General features: G+C 41.6%; 1 protein-coding gene across 4 annotated transcripts in view; it reads left to right on the top strand.

The window, feature by feature from the left end:
- The window catches only part of zeb2a (zinc finger E-box binding homeobox 2a), a 45,930-nt gene that overhangs the window by 22,034 nt on the left and 2,201 nt on the right, over positions 1 to 21,695 (top strand). For 2 of the 4 annotated variants that reach the window (XM_079464301.1, XM_079464300.1), the window contains 7 exons: positions 11,179 to 11,397; positions 14,247 to 14,309; positions 15,252 to 15,440; positions 15,690 to 15,904; positions 17,442 to 17,550; positions 17,875 to 19,832; positions 20,254 to 20,356. In XM_079464301.1, coding sequence (XP_079320427.1) covers positions 11,179 to 11,397; positions 14,247 to 14,309; positions 15,252 to 15,440; positions 15,690 to 15,904; positions 17,442 to 17,550; positions 17,875 to 19,832; positions 20,254 to 20,356 — 2,856 coding nt within the window. Of the gene's footprint in view, positions 1 to 11,178; positions 11,398 to 14,246; positions 14,310 to 15,251; positions 15,441 to 15,689; positions 15,905 to 17,441; positions 17,551 to 17,874; positions 19,833 to 20,253; positions 20,435 to 21,695 lie in introns of all 4 variants that reach the window. The other 2 variants (XM_079464298.1, XM_079464299.1) reach the window with 1 other exon arrangement.

Below are 21,695 nucleotides of genomic sequence, written 5' to 3'. Positions count from 1 at the left end.
TTCCAGAGAGCACTCCCACCTAGGTCAATAAATTATTCAGGCTTTTTGGAAGTAGGCCTTGCATCCCCCTGAGAGGCTAGCGGGTTGCTAAAGCCAGAATGGCTTCATTGCTTTCGAACATTTATACGGGTATACTGTGCACTCTGTTTGACTGAGGAACTTCTTCTCTAAGGCAACTTTGCTGGCTTGAAAAATGGTTAGAAATGGGGAGACGGTGGTCCCCAAAGCACGTTTTCTTGCAAATGAATATGATTTAAAATGTGTAAAAATAGGATTAGTGACAGTTCAAGGTGCAATGGCCTTTGGCTGTTGAATCGACTTAAATGATCAGGAAAGGAGAAAAGGGATGCAAATACTTTTTCAACACTTTTATTATTGATATTTTGATATTTTATGTCCGTCACCCCTAAATTCCTGATACAAATACACCTTTTAAAGGTTTCCATTGATTAAAGAATTTACTTCCCATAATATAGGGGATTCAGGATATCCTATTCTAAATGTAAGCATAACCTGACACACACACAGCAGTTCATATCTTCATGTGTAAGTCTTATCAGAGACAAACAGCTACATATCTTTCTTTTTTCCCTCTCTTTTGGCAAACGGCTCACTGTTGTAGCAACATTACCAGTACAATGAAATGAGGTGTTTTCCACCTTATACACGTTTGTCTGTTGTTCACCTAGGCTAAATAATATTCATGTTTGAACAAATGTTGTGTATATTTAAATATATTCCGTTGGTTCAGTAGTACAAAAGCAAAATATTATGTCAAACCCAAGGGGTGTGAAGTGCAGATATGATAACTGCTGTAGATTCTCTTCTTCATTCTGCTGTGAGGAAGTCAAGCTCAATAAAGCGAAAATGTCTCTCGGTCTGATAACTTATTATTTTGTGTGATCCATGGTAACGCAACATATTTGGTCCTAAGAAAATATGCAAGCTGCTCTGTGTGTGTGAAGGCATATTACCTTGCGTCAGTGGCATTTGTGATTATCTTCTACAAAGTTCAACTGAAGCTTACAGTGACTCACCAGGTTATTTGCACCAAGCAACCGGAAGGTGTTATTTCCTTAGATCATGAGCTCATAATTCAGAATGATTTTTTTGGCATTTTTTGTTTAAGATAAAAAGGAAATTACACCTCACCAAAAACATATCCTAATATCTATAGTTGGAAAGACTCACTCCTCACATATAGGTCTTAGCTCCTTAAACGATATGATCACAGCAGATACTGTAGTCCGTTGCATGTGTTAAATAGATGCAGCTGCCATTTCAGTTAACGTCTGCTCAGCGCACATCTCAAGGTGTTAAAGGCTGATTAAGTTCCTTGTATTAGGGCCTCTGGCTCAATTGCTGGGCCCTAGTGATCACACCTCTCGAAGTGGAACTTGCCACCCTTACCAGGTCACACCTATCCCCTTCATGACTGATAAGAGCTGCACAAAGGCAGAAATGAGCTTGTGTTAGCAAATATGTGACAAACAAAGCGGTGAGAGTTTTTTCAGCCACTAAGTCACCGTGGCATGGTGTATACCAAAGAAAGTTACGGTTTAATATGCGCAAACACATTTTATTTATCAATTTGTACTTGAGAACCATTTAAACGTGTGAAAATATTGTTTCAGTGATGCTCAACGAGTTAACTCTCTTCTAAAAAGAGCTAAGAAGCTGAAGGCATCCATGGGAGAATGTGACGTGCAGTCCTTTCACCCTTGCTTAAATAACAGGTTTTGAGACCGTGTAGGTTTTTCTTGGCACCTGTTGAAGTCAAAACTCCCTAAAACAGACAGTTTCACAGGCTTTTGTATTTTAAGAAAACATGTATTTTTGGCCACTGTCTAGCTCCGCTTTCCATGGTACTCTGGGAGAAGGTCAGAAATCAGCTTTCTTCTGAGGTGACCATGCAAGGATCTAGCTATTTATCGCTCTGTTTATCTAGCCATATTTAACTGAAAGGTTTGAGTTGTATTGCATTTTAAAGACACGATTGTACGGCTAAAATCAACAAAAGCAGAGCCAACGTCGAAAGTTTATGAACATAATAGGGATAATTATACAGTAGAGTTGTGGGGAACGAAAAGAACAATAAACATTGGGGTGTGAAACGAGAAACTCGATGTCTTGTGCGAGCCACTTTCAGTCCTTTTATTTGCCATTTTAGAAGCATCATGGCAATATCCATATGGATTCAACTGAAAATCTGGTACATTTTCAATTTAACAATTGTGATCTGTTGCTCTGCATACAATTGAAATAATTTGACGGATGTTTTCAAATGCACTCAATTGTTTAAGTAGCAAAAAGTTCCCCGTGATAGTCATTATGAAGAAGGATTCAGTCACAAATCAGGCTGCATTGAGCTGCCCACACATTTGTGGAGATTGTCTAGGGTATAGTAACTCTAACACCAATAATTCAGCCTGTTTGTAAATGGCCTCGTCTAGCTTTATTAGCCCAACACTTTGCCACTCCCTGCTTTAAATCATAGATGATTCCCTTACAAAGTAGCAAAGAGAGTTTTTCTACGGCTGCTCGCGAGTTAACGTGGGTCTTTCCTGTTCTGTGAAAGCCCTGCGGTCCTCAGCATTACGAATGATGTGGCTTCTGAGAGCCTTAACACAGTCGATGGAATGAATACGACTTCCGTTTGAGACGATAATATGATCCCTGTGTGTTCCCTGGAGGTGTCATCAAGGGGAAAGTCGAATCCTCCTTACTGAACAGAGGAAGTGAAGGGAACAATGGCCCCTCAATATTTACTGGTTCTCCACTCTAAGCCTGTCTTATAATCGCTTGAGCCAAGGAGATGTTTATGACTTCCCTCTGGACTATTTGTATGTATGCTTGTGTGTGTGTGTGTGTCTACCCAAAGGAGTGGTTACAGAGGGAGGCTATAGCTTTAAGATCTGCAGTACCTTTTGATTCCTGTAATCAACGCTCTGATTACCCACTTGAGCTAATTAGGACCTTGCTTTACCCCAGGTGTGTTACTGTAAACATCATCAAAGTATCTCACTTTCACACTCTTTGATGTGCTCCTAATCCAGCACCTCCTACAAAATTGTCCCTGCGTGCATTTTCTCTCCTCATTCAAATACTACAATGTCTTATAAATAATTCGAAAAATAAATATAAAATAAGAATATTTTATCTCATTTGATAAAGAATATCTAAGAGGGATGAATTTTGTGTTGTTTTAATTAAAGTAGAAAGTCTGGTGAGGTAGTAACACCTGTAACCTCATATTGTATAGTAATTTTAAAGTTGCTAGACTACTTGGGTTAAAGGTTTGCAGGCATTATTTATTTGTGTGTGTAAATCGATTTGGTGCAAAATACAACTCTCTGATTAGCACTATTGTCAGCATTGTAAAAATTGTGGATCATTCACTCAACCCTCCCCTTTATTCTGACAATACAGAAGGGCGTAATATGGGTCCCTGGTGCACCCTACGGGTCATTGACCTTTGATGGGAGTTATGAGCAAAAGGCATAGAAAAGCTTTTAGGGGGGTCAGAGAGTGACCACATAAAGGCCAGAATTCATCCCTTGTGTGCTACCTGCTGGGCAAACTATTCAGGTGACCAAACTCCTCACATAAGTGTGTATGTGTGTGTAAGGATGTGTGCGTGGGGGCTGAACAGATGTGTTTTACTCCCTCATTAACATCAGAAAGAGTTGCTCTGATTGAAGGTCCTGGACCAAGGGGGCTCTATTTCTCATTGGTGGACTGTCCCCATTCACTCGCGCACACTGACCTCTTTAAAAGGCTCCCACCTACACTGCCAGCTGGCAATTGGTAAGGTTTTGCTGTGGTCTCCGCAGTCCACACCACAGATCCATGCACATGAGCTTTCAGAGCACCTCAGTCGCACACACCCATAAACATATGTTGGCATTTGCCACAAATGGACTCGACTTCCCAGTGTAGTGTTTCACCGGAGAGAAATCCGGATCCTCACAAAACTATCCCAAAACATGAAAGAAACCAGCCATATTGTGTGTCACGCAAGCAATCCAAATCCCTTGTCAATACTTCTGAAATCCCTGCTAACTATTAACTAGTTGAGAATACAGCAAGCGCAATTGTCAACAAAGTGCTTAAGCGGCGAGTCACACCGAGATTTAAGTTTCGCCTCTTTTACAAGTCAAAGGAATAAGGCTTACTGTAATCTGCACTGGCACTGCCGTATGTTATTATCATGTCCTAATTAATCTTACAGGAGGTGTAATTCAACCTCAGATTAGACCTGCACCTCACACAGATTAATTAATGCTTCTCATCAGCAACAGCAAAATTAATTTAGCCATGATTACGAACATTCGAATTTGCATGTGCTTAACGCAGGGTCTTTATTTCATTATGATATTGAGCTCAGACTAACACACACAAATTGTCATTGGCTGCCACGAAAGGACACGCACACACAACTGAATGCAGGCAATAATCTGTGTTATTCACTCGTGTTTTGGCACACATAGCACACAACGCGCATGTACACACACGCTTGCAGCGATAGCCAGGAGCTGTTTGCAGTAGAGTGTTATTGATGGGGCTGTGGGAGTGATGCAGAGAGAGAGGGAGAGAAAGAGAGTGGCTATAGAACAGCACAGCAGATGCGCTGACAGTTGTTCACAGGCAACCTTGTGCATCTTTAATGCCACCCCAGCTGATCCTGGGCCTGCCAAACACAGGAGTGTACTGCAACCGATCAGTGTGTGTGTGTTTGACAAAGCCATCTTTGCCCCCAGAGCAGTATGTACATGTGTTAGAGGTCAATGTATAAGGAAAGAGACACTGGGGAGGAAAATTACATTCAGTGGATAAAATGGTGCAGTAATGCATGGCCTGAGAGCAAGAGACTGGATTGTAATCCGAACTGTTATGGCTTGAATTAACCTCTCTCGCTCTAATTTACTCTCACTTTCTCTGCAAATCAAACTCACAGCATATGTATCCATCTATATTTGTAACACTTGCCATCTATCCCAAACCAGGCAGCCTTATTTTCCTATCATCACATGGGCGCTGGTGATTTTTAGGAATTGTTCAAACAAGGCCTGTGCTTTCCCATGCAGGCAGCACTTGTGAAACTACAATTAGCGGTCACACATGCTGTGAACACTTGCCAAGACACACTAAACGATGTCCAATAAGTTTTGAGATTAAAGATGGAAATCTAACCATGGAATCGCAAAATCCTCAAAGGGTTTAGACTGATAACATCCGGCTGGTTCTGCTTTGTGGTGCCAATGAAAGAGTGATTTTGTTGTTGCTTGTTTTATTATTTCTAAATTGAAGTGTACCATAAAATGGTGCAGAGCAGAAGAAGGAAGGGTGGGAAGGTTGTGGGCAGGATGGATGGATAGATAGGGCCACTCCTTGCATGAATATTTCATTAGCAACCTGTCTCCTGGTCTGGAGGCTTCATTTAAAGCCCCCCTTTGAGGTCTTATTTTTTGCTCCATCTGGACCTGTTAGCTTTCAGAAACCCAACAAGCACCTCTGGCAGTGCCACTGAGGAGTCTTAGCGGAGCCCAAGCTGTCTTTTAGTTTCGCTTTTTGCCTGATAGTAAACAGGTATTACGGAATGATGATTGTGTTTCATAAAATCAGACTTTAATAAGAAGCAAGTGAAATCAACTGTATTAGAAAGTAAAATAGAGATGCACAAATACAAAATTTCTCAAACCGATACAATATCCGATTATTCAAAGTGATATCTGCCGATACTGATTCTAGAGATTACATTTATATTTCTTAACTTTGTTATGTATTCATATAATGACTTTTAGTAAAGAACATCAAACTGGTCATGTTTCTTAACATTTTCTATATACAGAGCACATATTTTCCTGGCCTCTTGTGATTGACATGATATCATCAGCTGCTTTTAAACTATAGGTTAATAGCCGATAGTGTGAATAATTGCTCTTTATTTTCTTAAATGAATCTTTGATTTCTGTTACTGTAAAAGAAAAAATATCTTTGAATTGCTTTGCATTTCTACAACTGAAATAGAAAAAAACCACAGCAAATGTTAAAAAAGAGAAGAGTGGATGGGAAAAAAGGGGAAGGTGTCTCGTTTTCTCGCCGAGAAGGAACCTGGTGTTGTTTTGCTCGGGAAACTGTTTGAACAGCTAGTGACCGACGGGCCAATAGCACGCTGAGAGCCACCGAGCATCTGCCGGGAGATTTGCATATTAATTGACCCATATTAACTTCCAAAAAAATTGATAGACTCAAAACTAAGCCAACAGATTCATCTGCCCACCACTTCTTAGCTCTCACCTGCCGGTTTTATGGTAGAGTATCACCATACAAAGACAGCATGCGAGAAGAAAAGGCAACCTAAAATTGCAGGTTTTGTTGGCGTGTATAATTTGTGTTGTCTCCTTTCAGCTCTTTTGCCCTGAGGCGGTTTGGGCTTTTTGTGCTTGTTTCTTTTGCTCCCAGAATGCAACCTGACTGATAGTTTGCCTTAGATATAGAGTTTGACTTCTTTATCTTCCTCGGCTCAACATATTGTGCTCTCCACTCCTCCTGTGTGTTCTCGTCCTCAGGGTAGCCCAGTGAGCCATTGTGTGTTTCCAGCCCTACGATTTTAAACACACACACACATGTAAGCACACAGGCACTCCGAGGCTGGTAGAGGCCCAGAACAGTTGTCGAGAGAGAGGGGTAACATGTGCATGGGGTGGGCACAGATGGTGGGTCTGCGTGGGGGAGGAAGGGGGAAAGGTGGGCCGTCTGGCGGCATGAGCGAGCCTCAGAGATCTCTCTCTTTCTCTCGCTTCCTCTCCTCTCCTCCCCTTCGCTCCTTCTTGCCTGTTGCGTTGGGTCCTATAGTAGACAAATGGGAGTTTAATTCAATTAGGGCCAGGCTACTGTTGCCGCTTCACGGCAGGGCCTTTACAGATGGGTGCTCGCTGGCTAGATAAGTGCACACACACATACACATATACACAGACGCTCTCCCTCTCCTACTTTTATGCTCACAGTTATTGGCAAGTGCTGAAATACCTAAATACAAGCAAAACAAAGCCACAGCACACACATACACACACTCCAGGTTTGCAGTAATGGTTCACGCATTGCTGAGTTTTCACTGAGAATCACAGCGGCACAAAAGCGGCCCCTCTCTTCCTGGGCTCTTTGTTCCCTCAGCACCAGTGTGACCTCTCCGGCTGCCCGGCCTTAAAACAAACTCAGAGAGCCTCATCTCCGATCACACACACCTTCAACAAGAGCACTTTCACAAGCCGTTAGCTGCATGCTAACAACACAAGATTAATTGACCAGACGCTATCTGTCAGGTTCAAGGCCTTCACAGGCAGAGACACATAAACAACCTTCAGTGGGAGTCACTGATTCATTGTTGAAAAGTGTCTTGTCATGTTTTTACAGAACTGAATTTGAAAGCCCCATCAAATCAGAATGAGAGTTTTGTGGCTTTGGTCCATGTGTGTCAGCTTTATTATCTGGATGCAAGTGTATTTCTTAATGTTGTCTTTAACCTCAGTGTCTTTAAAAAACAGTGCAAGAATGGTCTTTAAAAATGAATTTGCTAAAACATTCAACAGAATCTACAATGTTCAACAGGTGAAAATCATATAATTTCGCGACAAAATTGGTACCATAAAAATTCCTCTGAATACAACACATATTTGTTATACACTACTACAGATGGCCGTCTCCGCAGACCTTATTCAGCAGGTAAATGTTAACTCTCTGTGCTTTTGGTGCATGATCTGATGTTGCCTGATTTGATTTATATGGATCATTTCCAGGCTATAGCCACTAGGCAGCGACCTTCTTTCGAGCGTTTAAAGGCTTACCTACTCGCCCCCCTCCCCCGTCACTCGCTCAGGTGATGCACACCGCACAGGAGAGAGAGAGAGAACAGAGCGGTTATTTTCCACCGTCTGTTCAGTCGGGGTTTCATTACCGTGGCAGAGAGGCACCTGGAAAAGACCTGCGGCAGGCTGTCTGTTTCCTGACATGGATACGGAATACTCACTTACCTTTGCGTTTTACCAACGCCGGGCACAGGGAACATATGGAAAAGGGAAGAAGAGAAGGAAAAAGGAGGAAAATGGGAATACCTGTGAACAGGGAATGGTTAAAAGGTGTGAGGAACAGGATGTATCATGCGGACCAGATGGATGTGATCGGTGGGCATTTGATACAGCTGAAGCCTTTCCTGTGTTAAAATATGAAGGGTTTGATTTTATATGCGACCAATGTGTGCGGTGAATTGACTTCAGTGGACGACGTGGATTTGCAGGTGTGTCTGCAGTTTCCCCCCGAACGCCTGGAACGCGCTCTGCATGGGAGATGAGAGGATTGTAAGAGATTGTGACAGAGCACACACATACCTGTCTAAACAGCTAAACTGTTCAGAACAACATGTGTGCGTGTGTTTATGTGTAACTTCAGGCTATTGAATGTGTGAACCTCTCTCAGTAGAAAGAGTCGTTCATTCACACTGGACTGACACAATGTATTGTCTATTTTTAAAATGATGTTTTTACAATTAGTGTTTGCCAACAGCATATACAGATTCTCTGATTCTCTAAAAGGTACCATTGTGAAATACATTATGCCTTATTCTCAAAGGAGAGCTAACAGAATGATAGGTGGGGTTGCTTGAGAATACGAAACAGCACACACAGAGAGAGAGAGAGAGAGAGAGAGAGAGAGGGTGGGGAGAAAGGAAGAAGCCAGAGAGAGAGAGAGAGAGAGAGAGAGAGAGAGAGAAGTGAGGTGGCCTCTTTGTCTCTGGGGTGAGCACAATGGGCCGTTCACTGCAGGAATTATATGGCAGGACAGCTGCCGGAATGACACACTAAAATCGCAGCCAATAGAATTGCAAAGGGGGCGGGGCTACAGAGGGAAAGTTGGTTTGATTAGTTGATCCAAAATTGTTTGCAAAGTTAGTTTATTCATTTATTATATTCTGAAACAGCTATTTTGTCTCTCTACCATACAAACGTACACATGCAAGACCTTTTTTGACCTCGGAGGCAGTCAATTTGATGGATGACCATTACTGGTGTTTTACTGACACACACACATAGAAGGAAGGACACATATGAGGTTCTCTCATGTAAGGGTTAGTAAGATAATATTTTCTAACCTCCAGACCTGTTCATATTATTCATGTTAACAAAAATTGAATTGGTTGATGTTTCTTCAGCTCTTTAAATAGTGAGAGGCAGTTTAGATGTCCTCCTAACTCTTTTCATTTCTTACAATTTTTTTCTAAACAGTTGGCCCCTGAAAGTTTGACCAAACCTTCACGCACACACAACATGCAAAATATGTCTTGTTTTTCCCCTTGATGGTTTTAAACCTCAGCGTTTTCTATTTGTGTCATCAGAAGGCAAAATCTATGCAATTACAGGTCAATTAGAATATGCCTTTAGACGAAACCGCACTGAATGTCTCTATAACGTAAAAGGGAAACAAAACATTCACTTAAGTATTCAAACTATGTGATTTGGAATGTGGATGGCTAGCATATGCTGTTGAAAAACTGTCTCGGCAGCCAGATCAGGAAAATGTGATGAAGAGAGTTTCGTGTTTTGTGTGGGCTTAAAGTCAAACCACTCAGCAGTTCACTATTATTAATATTCAGCCCTGACCTCTGTATTCATCCCCTTGATTCTTTTCCCAGTCCGCCCACTTCTTTCTTTTTCTTCAGAACACTCCCACCATTGAAACTCTGAATGATTGGCAACAGCTTTTTAGCTTTAAATTCAAGGCTGCGTTTCTTACGGTACCTGCATGACTGTGTAGCGACGGCGAGTGATGCGCAGACACTACTGGCATAAATATGCAGATTCGTGTTAAAGAGAACTACGAGAACAGGGGAGGGAGTAGAGCAAAGGCAAGATAAAGTTGCTATACGTCCAAGGTATACCCGGACCACACAATGAGCCTCTCATGTCTTGCTTTCAACCACTCCCCTTATGTCTTTCTTTTGCTCTTTCTTTCTCGCCTTCTCATTTTCATTCAAGAAGGAGGGGGTCTTTACCCGCGGACTGAAGTCGGCCTTAAATAATCCCGGCGGTCACACCTCTTAGTTAGAAATCTTTTTGTCCCACGCCCCTCACCCCCGCCATACCACCTCTCCTCACTCTTTGGTATTCAGCCTGGGTCAGTGCATTTCGACCATCTCTTGTACCCGAGATGGTTCCCCTTTTAATTTGCACCTGTTGCGCAGTTGTTCCGGGGGAGCAAATGCAGCCCCACGGAGCAGACAAAGATCATATTATGATCAGATACGTACGGCTAATCTTCGCGTCCTCTGGTGAGAGCCGCCGAAGGGAAGCGCTCTGCCTTTTTTGCATGGGAACCTGAAAAAAAAGACGTCATTGGTATTTTTTAAGTGAATGGGCTCCTAGGGAGAGATTAGGGGTAGTTAAGGTGTGGAGGAGGGAACGGAGCGTTCCGCAGCCCAGTTGAGTCCATTTGACGCCAACGAAGTGGGAAATAGACCGCGGATGGAAGGGAAAGTTTGTTGTGTTTTAAAACTCTGTGTTCAGAAGAGGGAGAAAATTGTCCTGAAATCGGCAATTAGGTTTTTCAATCTAACCATTAGAGTAACTTCCCACTTGTTCTCACTGCTTTGGCAGCGAGCCTCAGAGATAAGGTGCTGTTGAGATTGCTCTATTAGGCAAGGAAAGAACCTCAAATGAACCTGAACAATAAACTGCTGTTCCCATGATGTAAGCTTCATAGCATATCATACCCTTACCACTTCTCTCATACCAGCTTGTATGTCATTTAAAGTTTTTTTTGTCAGTCATGTTTTTTCTGAACCCTAAGACTGTAATAATATAATTTGAAATAATGTAGATTTAATAGAACAGAAATTCAACTTTTACATTCTACATCAGGTTGCATGATGTTTTTAGATATAGGGAGACTAGGGTTAGTGGTCACTTCATTAACTTCAGTAAGTCAATTTCTGTATTGGCACAAATGTCAAAGTTCCAGAGAAACCAATTACTTCACCATTACTTCAATACAGAATTCTTTTGATCTTTTGTGACAACATGTCCAAATGGCAGCGAACTCTTTTCTGTACTTTGATGACCTAAAACCAGTGGACAGCGGACAAACCCAAATAATAACAGTTTTCTTATATCTCTGTCTCCTCAGTGCTGAGCTATGAAAATGTGGGGGATGCTGGGTCAGGTTCCGATGAGGAGGACAGATTGCTGGGTTCTGAGGGTGAAGGCAGTCCAGCAGGAGTGCCCAGTCTGGAGGCCTCACCTCGGGTAGCCCATGCCCTGCTTTCCTGCCGGGGGGATGAAGAGAATGAAAGCCAAGATGGGGCCAGGGCCCACGTCTGGCGCCACGGAGACCTGAATGGATCAGGTAAGAGTGTGAGCCAAGAATACGAGTCGTTTGAGGTTTTTGTGGTATTAACATATGAGACAGCCAAAGTTTGGACCGTTGTGATGTGATTCAGCATTATAAGTAATAGGTATAACTAATAGGAAAGTGAGATCAGAATAAAAAACTCACACTGGATCTACTTAAGGGCATAACTGACTTCTTTTAAAAATGTGATTTACTTATTGGTTGTCGTACCTCAAATCAAATCGGCATTTTTCATATTATAAGGCCAGATGTTAAGTAAAATTCGATTTTACAGGTAAAGACTCATAACACACTTTTTTACTTGGTTTACAATTTTTAGTCATAAAGGTAGGTTATACTCAATCTCCGATGCCTCATCGCGTTCTCCACCTATTTTTTCTCACTGTTTCTGTGACTCATCCACGCAAAAGCGATTGAGTTTGCGACCGAGACCCAAGCTAGTGAGGCTTTAAAGACAAATTCTCTTAATTAGGATCGCAAAGCTATCATTTAGCATGAGCCTGCCCTTCTGAAGACTCATTAGATGCCTTAAATGAAATTTTTAGCATTATGATGGCCATTTACATACATAATAGGCCCACAATTCCCTGGGCCTGCATGACAGTTACAGAGTGAAGGGAGAACTCATGCGAGTCACCCGGTTAGAAGAAAGCGAGAAAAAACCCGACCCCCAGCAATCAGTCTCAGCTAATGACTAAACCATATGTGTCACTTAAATTCAGCGATTGTCAAAGTCCCAGAACTAAACGGGGTCTTCAGGGATGTGTCATTCGCTTGAATAGTGTTTTGTTTAGTTGGTGTTCGCACTTTGATATGCTAGATTAATGAACGTCTTCTGAGTTTATTCGAAGGCCACGCCTCTAGCGCGATTGCAATATTCGATCTTAGTGATTGACTAAAGGCATTAGTCCACTAGCTGGAAAACATATTGTGGTAAAGGCTGGTAAATGTGACATCTCGAAAGTGGCTGCATAATTCATCTCGTGTGGTTCTTCCTCTTTTCTCTGTGCATTATGGTTGCTAGAACATTACACCTCAAATCTGCAGCATATAGATTGCTACAAATTAAGAAACAACGCATGTGTAAAGATGTCATTATTTTTACGCCGAACTAAGGTAGTTTTTGGTTCTTTTACACCTCAGTCTGATTTAAAAAACATATATATTTAGCTACTAGCCTTTTTGAAACGAGACAGTTTGTCCTTTTAATGGAACTTCTCCTGCGTTTCAGTGGTTAACTTCACACCATCACCTTAGGGGATGGCAGTTACCACAAGCAGAACTGAGACTATAATGTAGTTGCCATTTTGTCCCTCGAGGAAAGCTTAAATCCATTGTCCTTCAATACATTGGTTTACTTTAAATTCAACTTGAAGAAATTGCAGTTGAACAGAGTTTCAGCACACCACATATGACGTTCGGTCCTATATATGACCTGAAAATATCCCCATGCTAATACTGCTAATCACTAACCCAGCCAAAGAAGTTTTAAGCCACTGTACCTCAAAGGAAAGCACAATGCAGAGAATTCAGGAGAATATTTTCACTGGCTCCAGGCCTTGTGCTTTTATCTGTGTGGTGCAGGAGACACATTCTACCAGGAAGGGTTTTCAGCAGTTAGCAAATTGTCTTGTTTCTTTACAACTTTGTTAAATCCAAGTCTAATAGAGCTTTTCTTCTTTTGGTGCTCGAACAGTCCAATCGTCAAACGTTTCTCTGAGAAGTTTGATTTCAACTCTTTAAAAGACATTGCTTAAATGTGGTAAATAGTGAGAGCATTCATTGACTTTCAGTATCTTTGTTAGTTGTCATACTTAGATAATGAGGAAGGAAGTGAAACACAGTTTTGAAATGAAACAGTGCTAATGCCTTGTGAGTAAGCGAGTGTGTGTCAGGAGCGACTTGTCCCCTTGTTTTCTCCCTGTGTAGAGGTGCTGTATATCCTCCTTTTGTGGGGGAAGCTTATGATACTTGTGACTGCCCATACGAGGTCACATGAGGAGGAGGAGGAGGAACAAACACAATAGCTGCAGTATATGAGCAAACTCCTCTTTGACCCTCCTCTCCTCCCTTAAATACCTTGACATGATTTCTTAAGCCACGGTTACAGTGAAGTGACTCTCTAACGTTTTATCAAACCCTGAGCGGTTTGAAATGTTACTCTTCTCGGCAGGTTTTCCTCCATTTTTGAATCTTTTGATTTGTCATATATGTTCTATACCTAGTTTTGGTTCTTACACTTAAACATGTGATGAATAAGTCATGTCAACATATATTATTATTTCAACTCAACAAACCAAGTTAACACATTTGTTAAAAAAACGTGTTTTTTTGCATTTAAACAATTTATAACTAGACTAAATATAAAATAGTAGGTTTAAGAAGGTTTACAGAGAATTAAATGTACAACTAAATGATTAGTATTTTACTTTTCAAAACACTTTTTTAAATATTGAATTGATAAATGCAAATAATATTCCCTGCCTTTATATGTTTGTATTTTTTTACATTTTTCTATGTTTTACTAATTGAATACATTTGCATTCTATACAAAGTATGTGATCAACATAAACCTTTGAGTATAACTTTAAATTGTATAACTTACGTACTGAATAACAATTTGAAAGGTATAACATTTCATTTGTTTTAAATAGTTTCAAGTTCTATAGCTTTCTTGTTTACATTTCACTAAAATTACATTTCAGATCCCTGGCTTTCAATGTACTCTCAGACTTTTGGACCCCACTGTTATTTTATTGTACATTATACAGTAGTGCACCCTATGTAGTAATTGTTATTCTTTAAAACATATGTTTTCTCTCTTTCCTTTGGCATTCTTACAGAGGAGAGAAAATCTGATTCCATGAGTCCTGACATTTCTCTCCCTGGAATTGGAAATGGTACAGGTGAGCTCACTTTTGAAGATTTTGATCTTTGGTCTTTCTGACTCAAAGGTTGTTTCATCATATTTAGGCAATTGGGTTAACAGTTTTAGATTTGTTCTTTGTGATTCTTGCAACATTGCTTTGTTATTCAGATTCTTTGTAAATTTCTTGATAACTAGCTGTGAGCGGGCGGCCCTTTGAGCACCCTTAGTTTGCCATGAGCACACACGTAGACATGTGAGATAATGCTCCCTCATGTGTGCCCACAGGGGGTGGAAAGCAAACATTTTTAAGTTGAGCATAACTAAATTAGGTTTAAGAGTAAATCGGATTTGTACAGTGTATGCACTTTCAAATTTGGAATATTTTCTGTTAGTTTATTTATTATTTAAATTGATTTCATTACATTAATTTTGTTTTTCAAATGGGCTTATACTTATTTTGTATACGTTAAATGTAGCAAATTCACACTTTATGTTCATCCAATCAGTGTTTTTAGTACTTATCCACACAGCATGCAAAAACCTATTGTTTACGTTTAACCTTGTTAAAACCTTGTTCTGTGCAATTACACACAACGCATGATCCACAATTAGATTATTGGGTCTGATTTTATGTATATGATGAGCAATACAAAGTGAGATCAGTTACCCCACCGCACCTAATTGCCGTATAACCCAATTACCCAGAATGCTGGAAATGTTTAAAGCATTTTCGAACATGCAAGAGGATGCTTAAAGAGTGCTTGATGATCAAGCTGGCTCCTATTAGTCTTTTGAAGTGGCCATTATGTTGTAACTTAAATAAATACTTCCACCTTTAAGGGCCTTGTAATGGTTCGGTCTCCACTGCATCACACTTAGAGTGGCCGGTGTCCTAATGCTCAGCTAGGTCTTTTCCAATGACAAAGAGTCTCAACCAGTGCATACATTTTTGCTCCTTCTCCCCACTTCCTGTGTGCAGTTAAAGGTATTGATGCCACTTCAGAGCTGGAAAGCTTCTTTGCCAAGAGGAAACTGGATGACAGTGAGGGACACGCAGGGAGTATTGCGGACTACCTGCAGGACACTGTTATCATTTACCCAGAGGACCCAGAGGAGAACATGCGACTGTGCACACCAGAGGCCAATGGACAAGATGAAAATGAAAATGGTACAAGCATAGGGTTCCTTTTTTATACATTTAAATGCACAATACATAAAACGGGTTAAAAAAATGCTTAATGCTGTAAATAAACATGTAGATTTAACATTATTAATGAATCAATTTGTTTTTAATTTTACATAATTGATTGTAATGCTCTACCCATCATCCTCCCATTGCTTAATATGTCAACTATGCCACGCATATGTTGCCGTTTTTCAACCCCCCTCCTCTCTCCCTCTTTTCACTTTTGCCCAGATCTGGCACTGAGGACGCCAGATGCCTTTGCCCAACTGTTGACCTGCCCCTACTGTGACCGGGGCTACAAGCGTCTGACCTCCCTAAAGGAGCACATCAAGTATAGACATGAGAAAAACGACGAGAGCTTCCCCTGTCCCCTGTGCAGTGACACCTTTGCCTACCGCACCCAGCTTGAGCGCCATATGGCCACACACAAGCCCGCTAGAGATCAGGTGAGACCAGGCCCACCTCAGTCAGTGCACAGTGCTCATTACCTCCTACTCATTAAATGATTTCAGGCTGTAGAATTCAACTGGTGATATGTCAAACTAACAAAAATCAACAACATGATTCTGTGGGACGATCTGGCTCTCATTCTGAGCATGTTTGTTAAACACTTAAATTATACTTTCCTGTTTCAATAGGAAACAAATCCACACAGGAAGATGCTTCTTGTGTACTTTCCTTGAGTTTTTAAGCACTCAGAACAGAATTTGTTTTAGCCGTACACTAGCCATGTCCAACATTGAACACGCTTCTCTAGAGCCTCACTAAAACTTGAATTCTTCACACCGGAGCCACAGCTGTGCACTGTCATACTCCCGTGTGTCCGCCCACAGCCGGCCATGTGTGGGCTGTTCTAGGACATTGAATTCTATAGGCCTGTTGACTTTTCGCATCAGCTGTTGGCTTGAAGTCAAGTCAAAAGATGCATTAAAGCTCATGTTAGTTCTGCCTGTTACTCAGATCTCAACGTAGCCTTTCTTTTGAATACAAATCTCAATTTTTGCTTTTCTAAAAGAGGGGTTTGTCTTTGTTATGGTAAATGAGTTCTGAGTAGTTTGATTGGATTATAACAGGATATCCTACATTTAAACCTTCAACTTTGAACCTGGGCACGTTGGGAGAGAACTTAAGTGAATACTTGCCTTACCCTCTCGTCTTACTGTCTGATTGACGCTCGCATGCGCACACATGCACATGTCCACCTCTCCAGACTGATTTAAACATGACCAGATGGCTTTTCTTCCGGTGATCTAAAGTATCTTAATCCTTAAATGACTTTTAAGTGTTTGTTTATTTGCTCTCAAGGGGTGTTTTCCTGAAAGGCTTTGAACTTTATTTACTAGATCCACCTTGCTAGTTTTTTGTTTTATGTCTCATGGTGTTTTCAGGGTACATATTTGCATACAGTTTAGTACAGTATATTATACTGTAGTATAGCATCGTATAGTATTGTGTCATATAGTATACCCCTGTACACATCTTAAGCTGGACTTTGCAGACAAGTATGACTGAACTTTTCAAGATAGTACTTCTGCATCCTACTGTACGTCTTAACTATTAAACGTGCGTTTGCCGACTCCCACGTGTTTTTCACAGACCTTTTGTGTATGTGTGTGGGGTGCAGGATGAATGCAAATGTTTTTGTTGTGCATCTGGGGCCCACATTTGAATTTTTAAATGCAGGAAGAGCACCTACGTAACATTGAATGGTGAATACAGATACAACCTACACTGTTTTAACTAAACAGATCTCTGCTTGAAGTTAAAAGTTTGTGGCATAGTAACAGAAGGTTCTGAGATGGAAAAAAATGGATTAATTACAGTATATGAACTTAATATATCAATATAATTTGCAACCTCATCACAGATGCTCCATGACATGCATTTGTTTTAAATGTGTATTAATAACTAATTATTGTACTTCATTTTGGCCTCCTAGTTCTAACGTATACAAATTGTCTTTAATCTTCTTCTCTGTAACAGCCTCAACTACTAAATGAGGGGGCCGGGAACCGCAAGTTCAAATGCACAGAGTGTGGCAAGGCCTTCAAATACAAGCACCATTTGAAGGAGCACCTTCGCATTCACAGCGGTAAGTAGAGTGTTTCATTCCTCCTTACAAGTGCCATAAGATTAATGGCAATCGAATATATAGTCTAAGCCCATATGTCTCCAATTTACTTAATGGTAATTCAGGGCGGTTTGGCTAGTCGGGTAGATGATGAATATTTAAAAACATAATTGTATAATTATGCAAGTATGATTTATTTATTCTAACATCCCATCATCGTGTCATTCATAAAGTGGAATGGTACATAGTAAAATGACAATTTTGACTTCTTTCAAAAAAGGAATACAATGTGTCAAGCAAAAAGGCAAGAAATGTAAATTATATGTTTTGATTTTTTTCATTAAGGTGAGAAGCCCTACGAGTGCTCCAACTGTAAGAAGCGCTTCTCCCACTCCGGCTCTTACAGTTCCCACATAAGTAGCAAGAAGTGCATTGGCCTCATCTCTATTAACGGGCGGGTACGCCAAGGAGTCAACACAAAGTCAGGCTCATCACCAAACTCAGCTGCGTCCTCGCCAGGCAGTCCTGCCTTAGCTCAGCTCCGTCACAAACTGGAGAATGGCAGGTCCATGAGCCTTCCATCTGACCCATCTGTCCACCAAGACATTAAGTCTGAGCCCATGGACTTCAATGAGTACCGTCTTATGATTGCATCTCAGCAAGATTATGGTGGGACAGGAGCTTTTCTCAATGGTGGCGGACGTGGAGGGAGTCCTCCGGGAATACACGGTTCCGCTCAAAACCCCTTGCAACACCTGGGTATCGGCTTGGATTCTCATCTGTTGGCTTATCCAGGGTTTAATAACAACATAAGTGAAGTTCAGAAGGTTCTTCAGATTGTGGACAACACCGTTTGGAGACAGAAGATAGATGGCAATCCCGAAGAGATCTCTAAGCTCAGAGCATACATGAAGGAATTAGGCTCCCAGATGGAGGAGCAGAAGCTGGCATTGGCTTCCCAGCAAGGCTTCCTTGGCGTTGGTCACAACAGTCCTACAAAGACCATCATTGACTACACACTGGAAAAGGTCAACGAAGCCAAAGCGTGTCTCCAGAGTTTAACAGAAGATTCAAAGAGACGGGTGCTGGATATCAAGAAAGAAAGACCCAACCATGACCTGGATCTTGGATCTGAAGAAAAAACACAGGAGAGGGATGCACAGTACGCTCTGTTTTCGTGTCAGTACTGCAAGGAGACGTTTTCTGGCCCTATTCCATTGCATCAGCATGAGCGCTATCTCTGTAAGATGAACGAGGAGATCAAGGCTGTCCTTAAACCTAACGATACTGTACCAACCGGTCGAAAGGGGGTTTTCAGCTCAGAGACTGGCGTGATATCCTCATCACTTTCTGACAGGAACGCCACCAGTCCGATCAACCCTTACAAGGATCACATGTCAGTACTAAAAGCTTACTTTGCCATGAACACTGAGCCCAACTCAGAGGAACAGAGGAAGATCTCCATAGCAGTGGGTCTGCCTCAGGAGTTTGTGAAGGATTGGTTTGTGCAATGGAAAGCTCAATCTCACTTGTCTAGGAAACGATCTCCCCCTCTTGAGCGAAACTGCGGAGATGTCAACCACGGCTTGGTCAGAGAGTCAGCATTTGCCCGCTCACCTGTTTCGATAGGCCAGTACAGCGACTCATCAGCAGAGATTCAAGCCCTCACTAATGGGGATTCAGGGCACAGGCTGTCCAAGTTTACAAGCATCAGACAGACCAATGAAAAGCCACTTGACTCTGTGGACCACTTGAGAGGTGAGACTCCCTCACCTTTGAATCTTACGTCATCATCATCCAAACACTCGCATAGTAGTTCATACACCCCTAACAGCCTCGCATCTGAGGACACCCATGGGGAACCACTGGACTTGTCTTTACCGAAACAAGTTTCCAAGGCAGAACGGAGGTCCAAACTCAATGGTTTTTCTTTTGACCACAGTAGCGACACCTCTGTACGTGAACAGGGAACAGAGCCTTTAAACTTGGCACACATCAAGAAGGAATTCAATGGACCCAACACCCTGGGCAATGAAAGTCAGCTGGATAAAAGCTCAAGCCCCATCTTTAGCATAAACCCCTTCGGTGGAGGGCACATGTACACTTCGCTTACACCTCATGGAGCTTTCCCTCCTCCTACGTTCATGTCTCCAGCTCAGGCCACCATCCCGGGACTCAGGCCCTATCCAGGGTTGGATCCCATGAGCTTTTTGCCACACATGGCTTATACTTATGCAGCGGGGGCAGCCACCTTTGCTGAAATGCAACAACGCCGGAAATACCAGAGGAAATCAGGCTTCCAGGTAAATTCAATGTAACGGTAACATTAACTAGAAATGTGTTGTTTTTGTTACAACCTTTTGCAACAAAGTGAATTTACTGTCAGTTTGTAGTGGTCAGTTTTCTGTCTTTACCCAGTTATGATTCACAGTTTATGTAAAACAAAAAGCTATTTTACTTCCTGTTTGCTAGTTATCCAGTTTACTTTGTTACCAAGATGAATAGACTCTGCTCTATTTAATTGTAGACACCCCATGCACATATGTCACTCTTTTTGAGACATCTTCAGGAGATAAAGCCCTTACACACATTACAGAAATAAGCTCTGTCCAGACTTAGGATCAAACAGGCGGTTTGTTTGTCTCTTCCTAGTTGGCAGGTTAGGATTAGGATTTGTGGCAGGTTAAGATTGTGCGACGTGCCTAAAATCTGTTTCTTTTACAGGGGGAGCTACTGGACAGTGCAGGGGACTATATGTCAGGGCTAGAAGACCTGACAGACAGTGAGTCGCTGCTCGCCCGGAAGAAGATTAAGAAGACAGAAAGTGGTATGTACGCGTGTGACTTGTGCGACAAAACATTCCAGAAGACCAGTTCCCTCCTAAGACACAAATATGAGCACACAGGTATATCACATTTAGACAACTCTTTTTTTTACCCTCGTCCACCCCTCCCAAGTAATCCCCTTTTATTACCACATTGTGTTTTTTCTTGTTTCTTTTATTTCTTTTCTCAATTCTTTTCTTTTTTCTGTCCATTTCCATTTTTTGTTGTACATTTAAAACCTAGGTGTAACGTTTTCCTTCTTCTTGACAGGCTTGAAGGGGATATAGTTTAAATTTAGTGGGTGACGCGGATTATATTTTTAATCCTGCTAAAATCTATATAAATATCACTTAATTAAACACTTAAAATGTTAAACGGCCGATTCACACGCAATGTCTCATATACACCTTATATACAAATCTCACAATGCCTGTAAATTGAACATTTGGAACGCCAGTAAATATGGAGGCACTTTCTCAATGCAGTTTGCTGGCATGCCAACATGGCACAATATGCCAGGTGTGTAAAAGCCTGATGTGCGCTAGCATTTCTATGCCACAATGTGACCTCCTCTCCCGGGGGACTCCTCTCTTTCACACGTTTGCATCATCCTCACTTACATTCTTCGCTTGGAATGCATATAGAGGAATCTGCCATCTCGTCTATTTTTGATTTTGATGAGGGGAGGTGGGGAAGGGGACCATCTCAAGTATGGCTGCTATGGAAGGTGCATGCCAGGGCTATTCATGGCCAAAAATATAGTACATCTGTTCATGTGCTCGGAGATGATGGCGAGTGTGTGGGTTTTTATGGCAAGTATGTTAGTGGTAAAATTACTGAATGCCAAATGGCAGGTCCCACCTACTTTACTGTTTAGACTGGAATTTATCTCCCCGTTTCTGGGAGTCACCGTAGATGTTATGATTGGAGGAGAGACGTTCGGTTTGCGGGCGTTGCCGGGCGTCACGAGGCAGCTGTCTTATCTAAGCATTTTTTATCTAGAGACATGATGTCATATCACTCTGTCAGGGATGCTGACTGCCTCACTTTCACCTTGTGCGGCACGGAGCGATAATCACCTGATCCTCTTGGCTGCATTCAGAACAGTCACAGACGGCCTCAGAATAGCACCACAGGACCGTGGCTTCCCCCTCACCTCTTTGCACTGTTTTTGGTAACATCCAAAATAAACCGAGGGTGGTTTGTTGCGGGTTGACATGAAAGGGGTTTTCAGTCATGGCATTTGTTTTGTTTGTTTGTTTTACATTTTTCCCCAAATTATTTCCACACTGGTGAGAATTCATCATGCGATAAACACAAGTCAGGAGGTTTTTGTGTGGT

The sequence above is a fragment of the Barbatula barbatula genome, assembly GCF_947034865.1.
Source record: "Barbatula barbatula genome assembly, chromosome: 9".
In the NCBI taxonomy this organism is placed as follows: Eukaryota; Metazoa; Chordata; class Actinopteri; order Cypriniformes; family Nemacheilidae; genus Barbatula; species Barbatula barbatula.
Note: the sequence above shows the minus strand (reverse complement) of the source record. Positions and strands in the feature narration are given on the sequence as shown.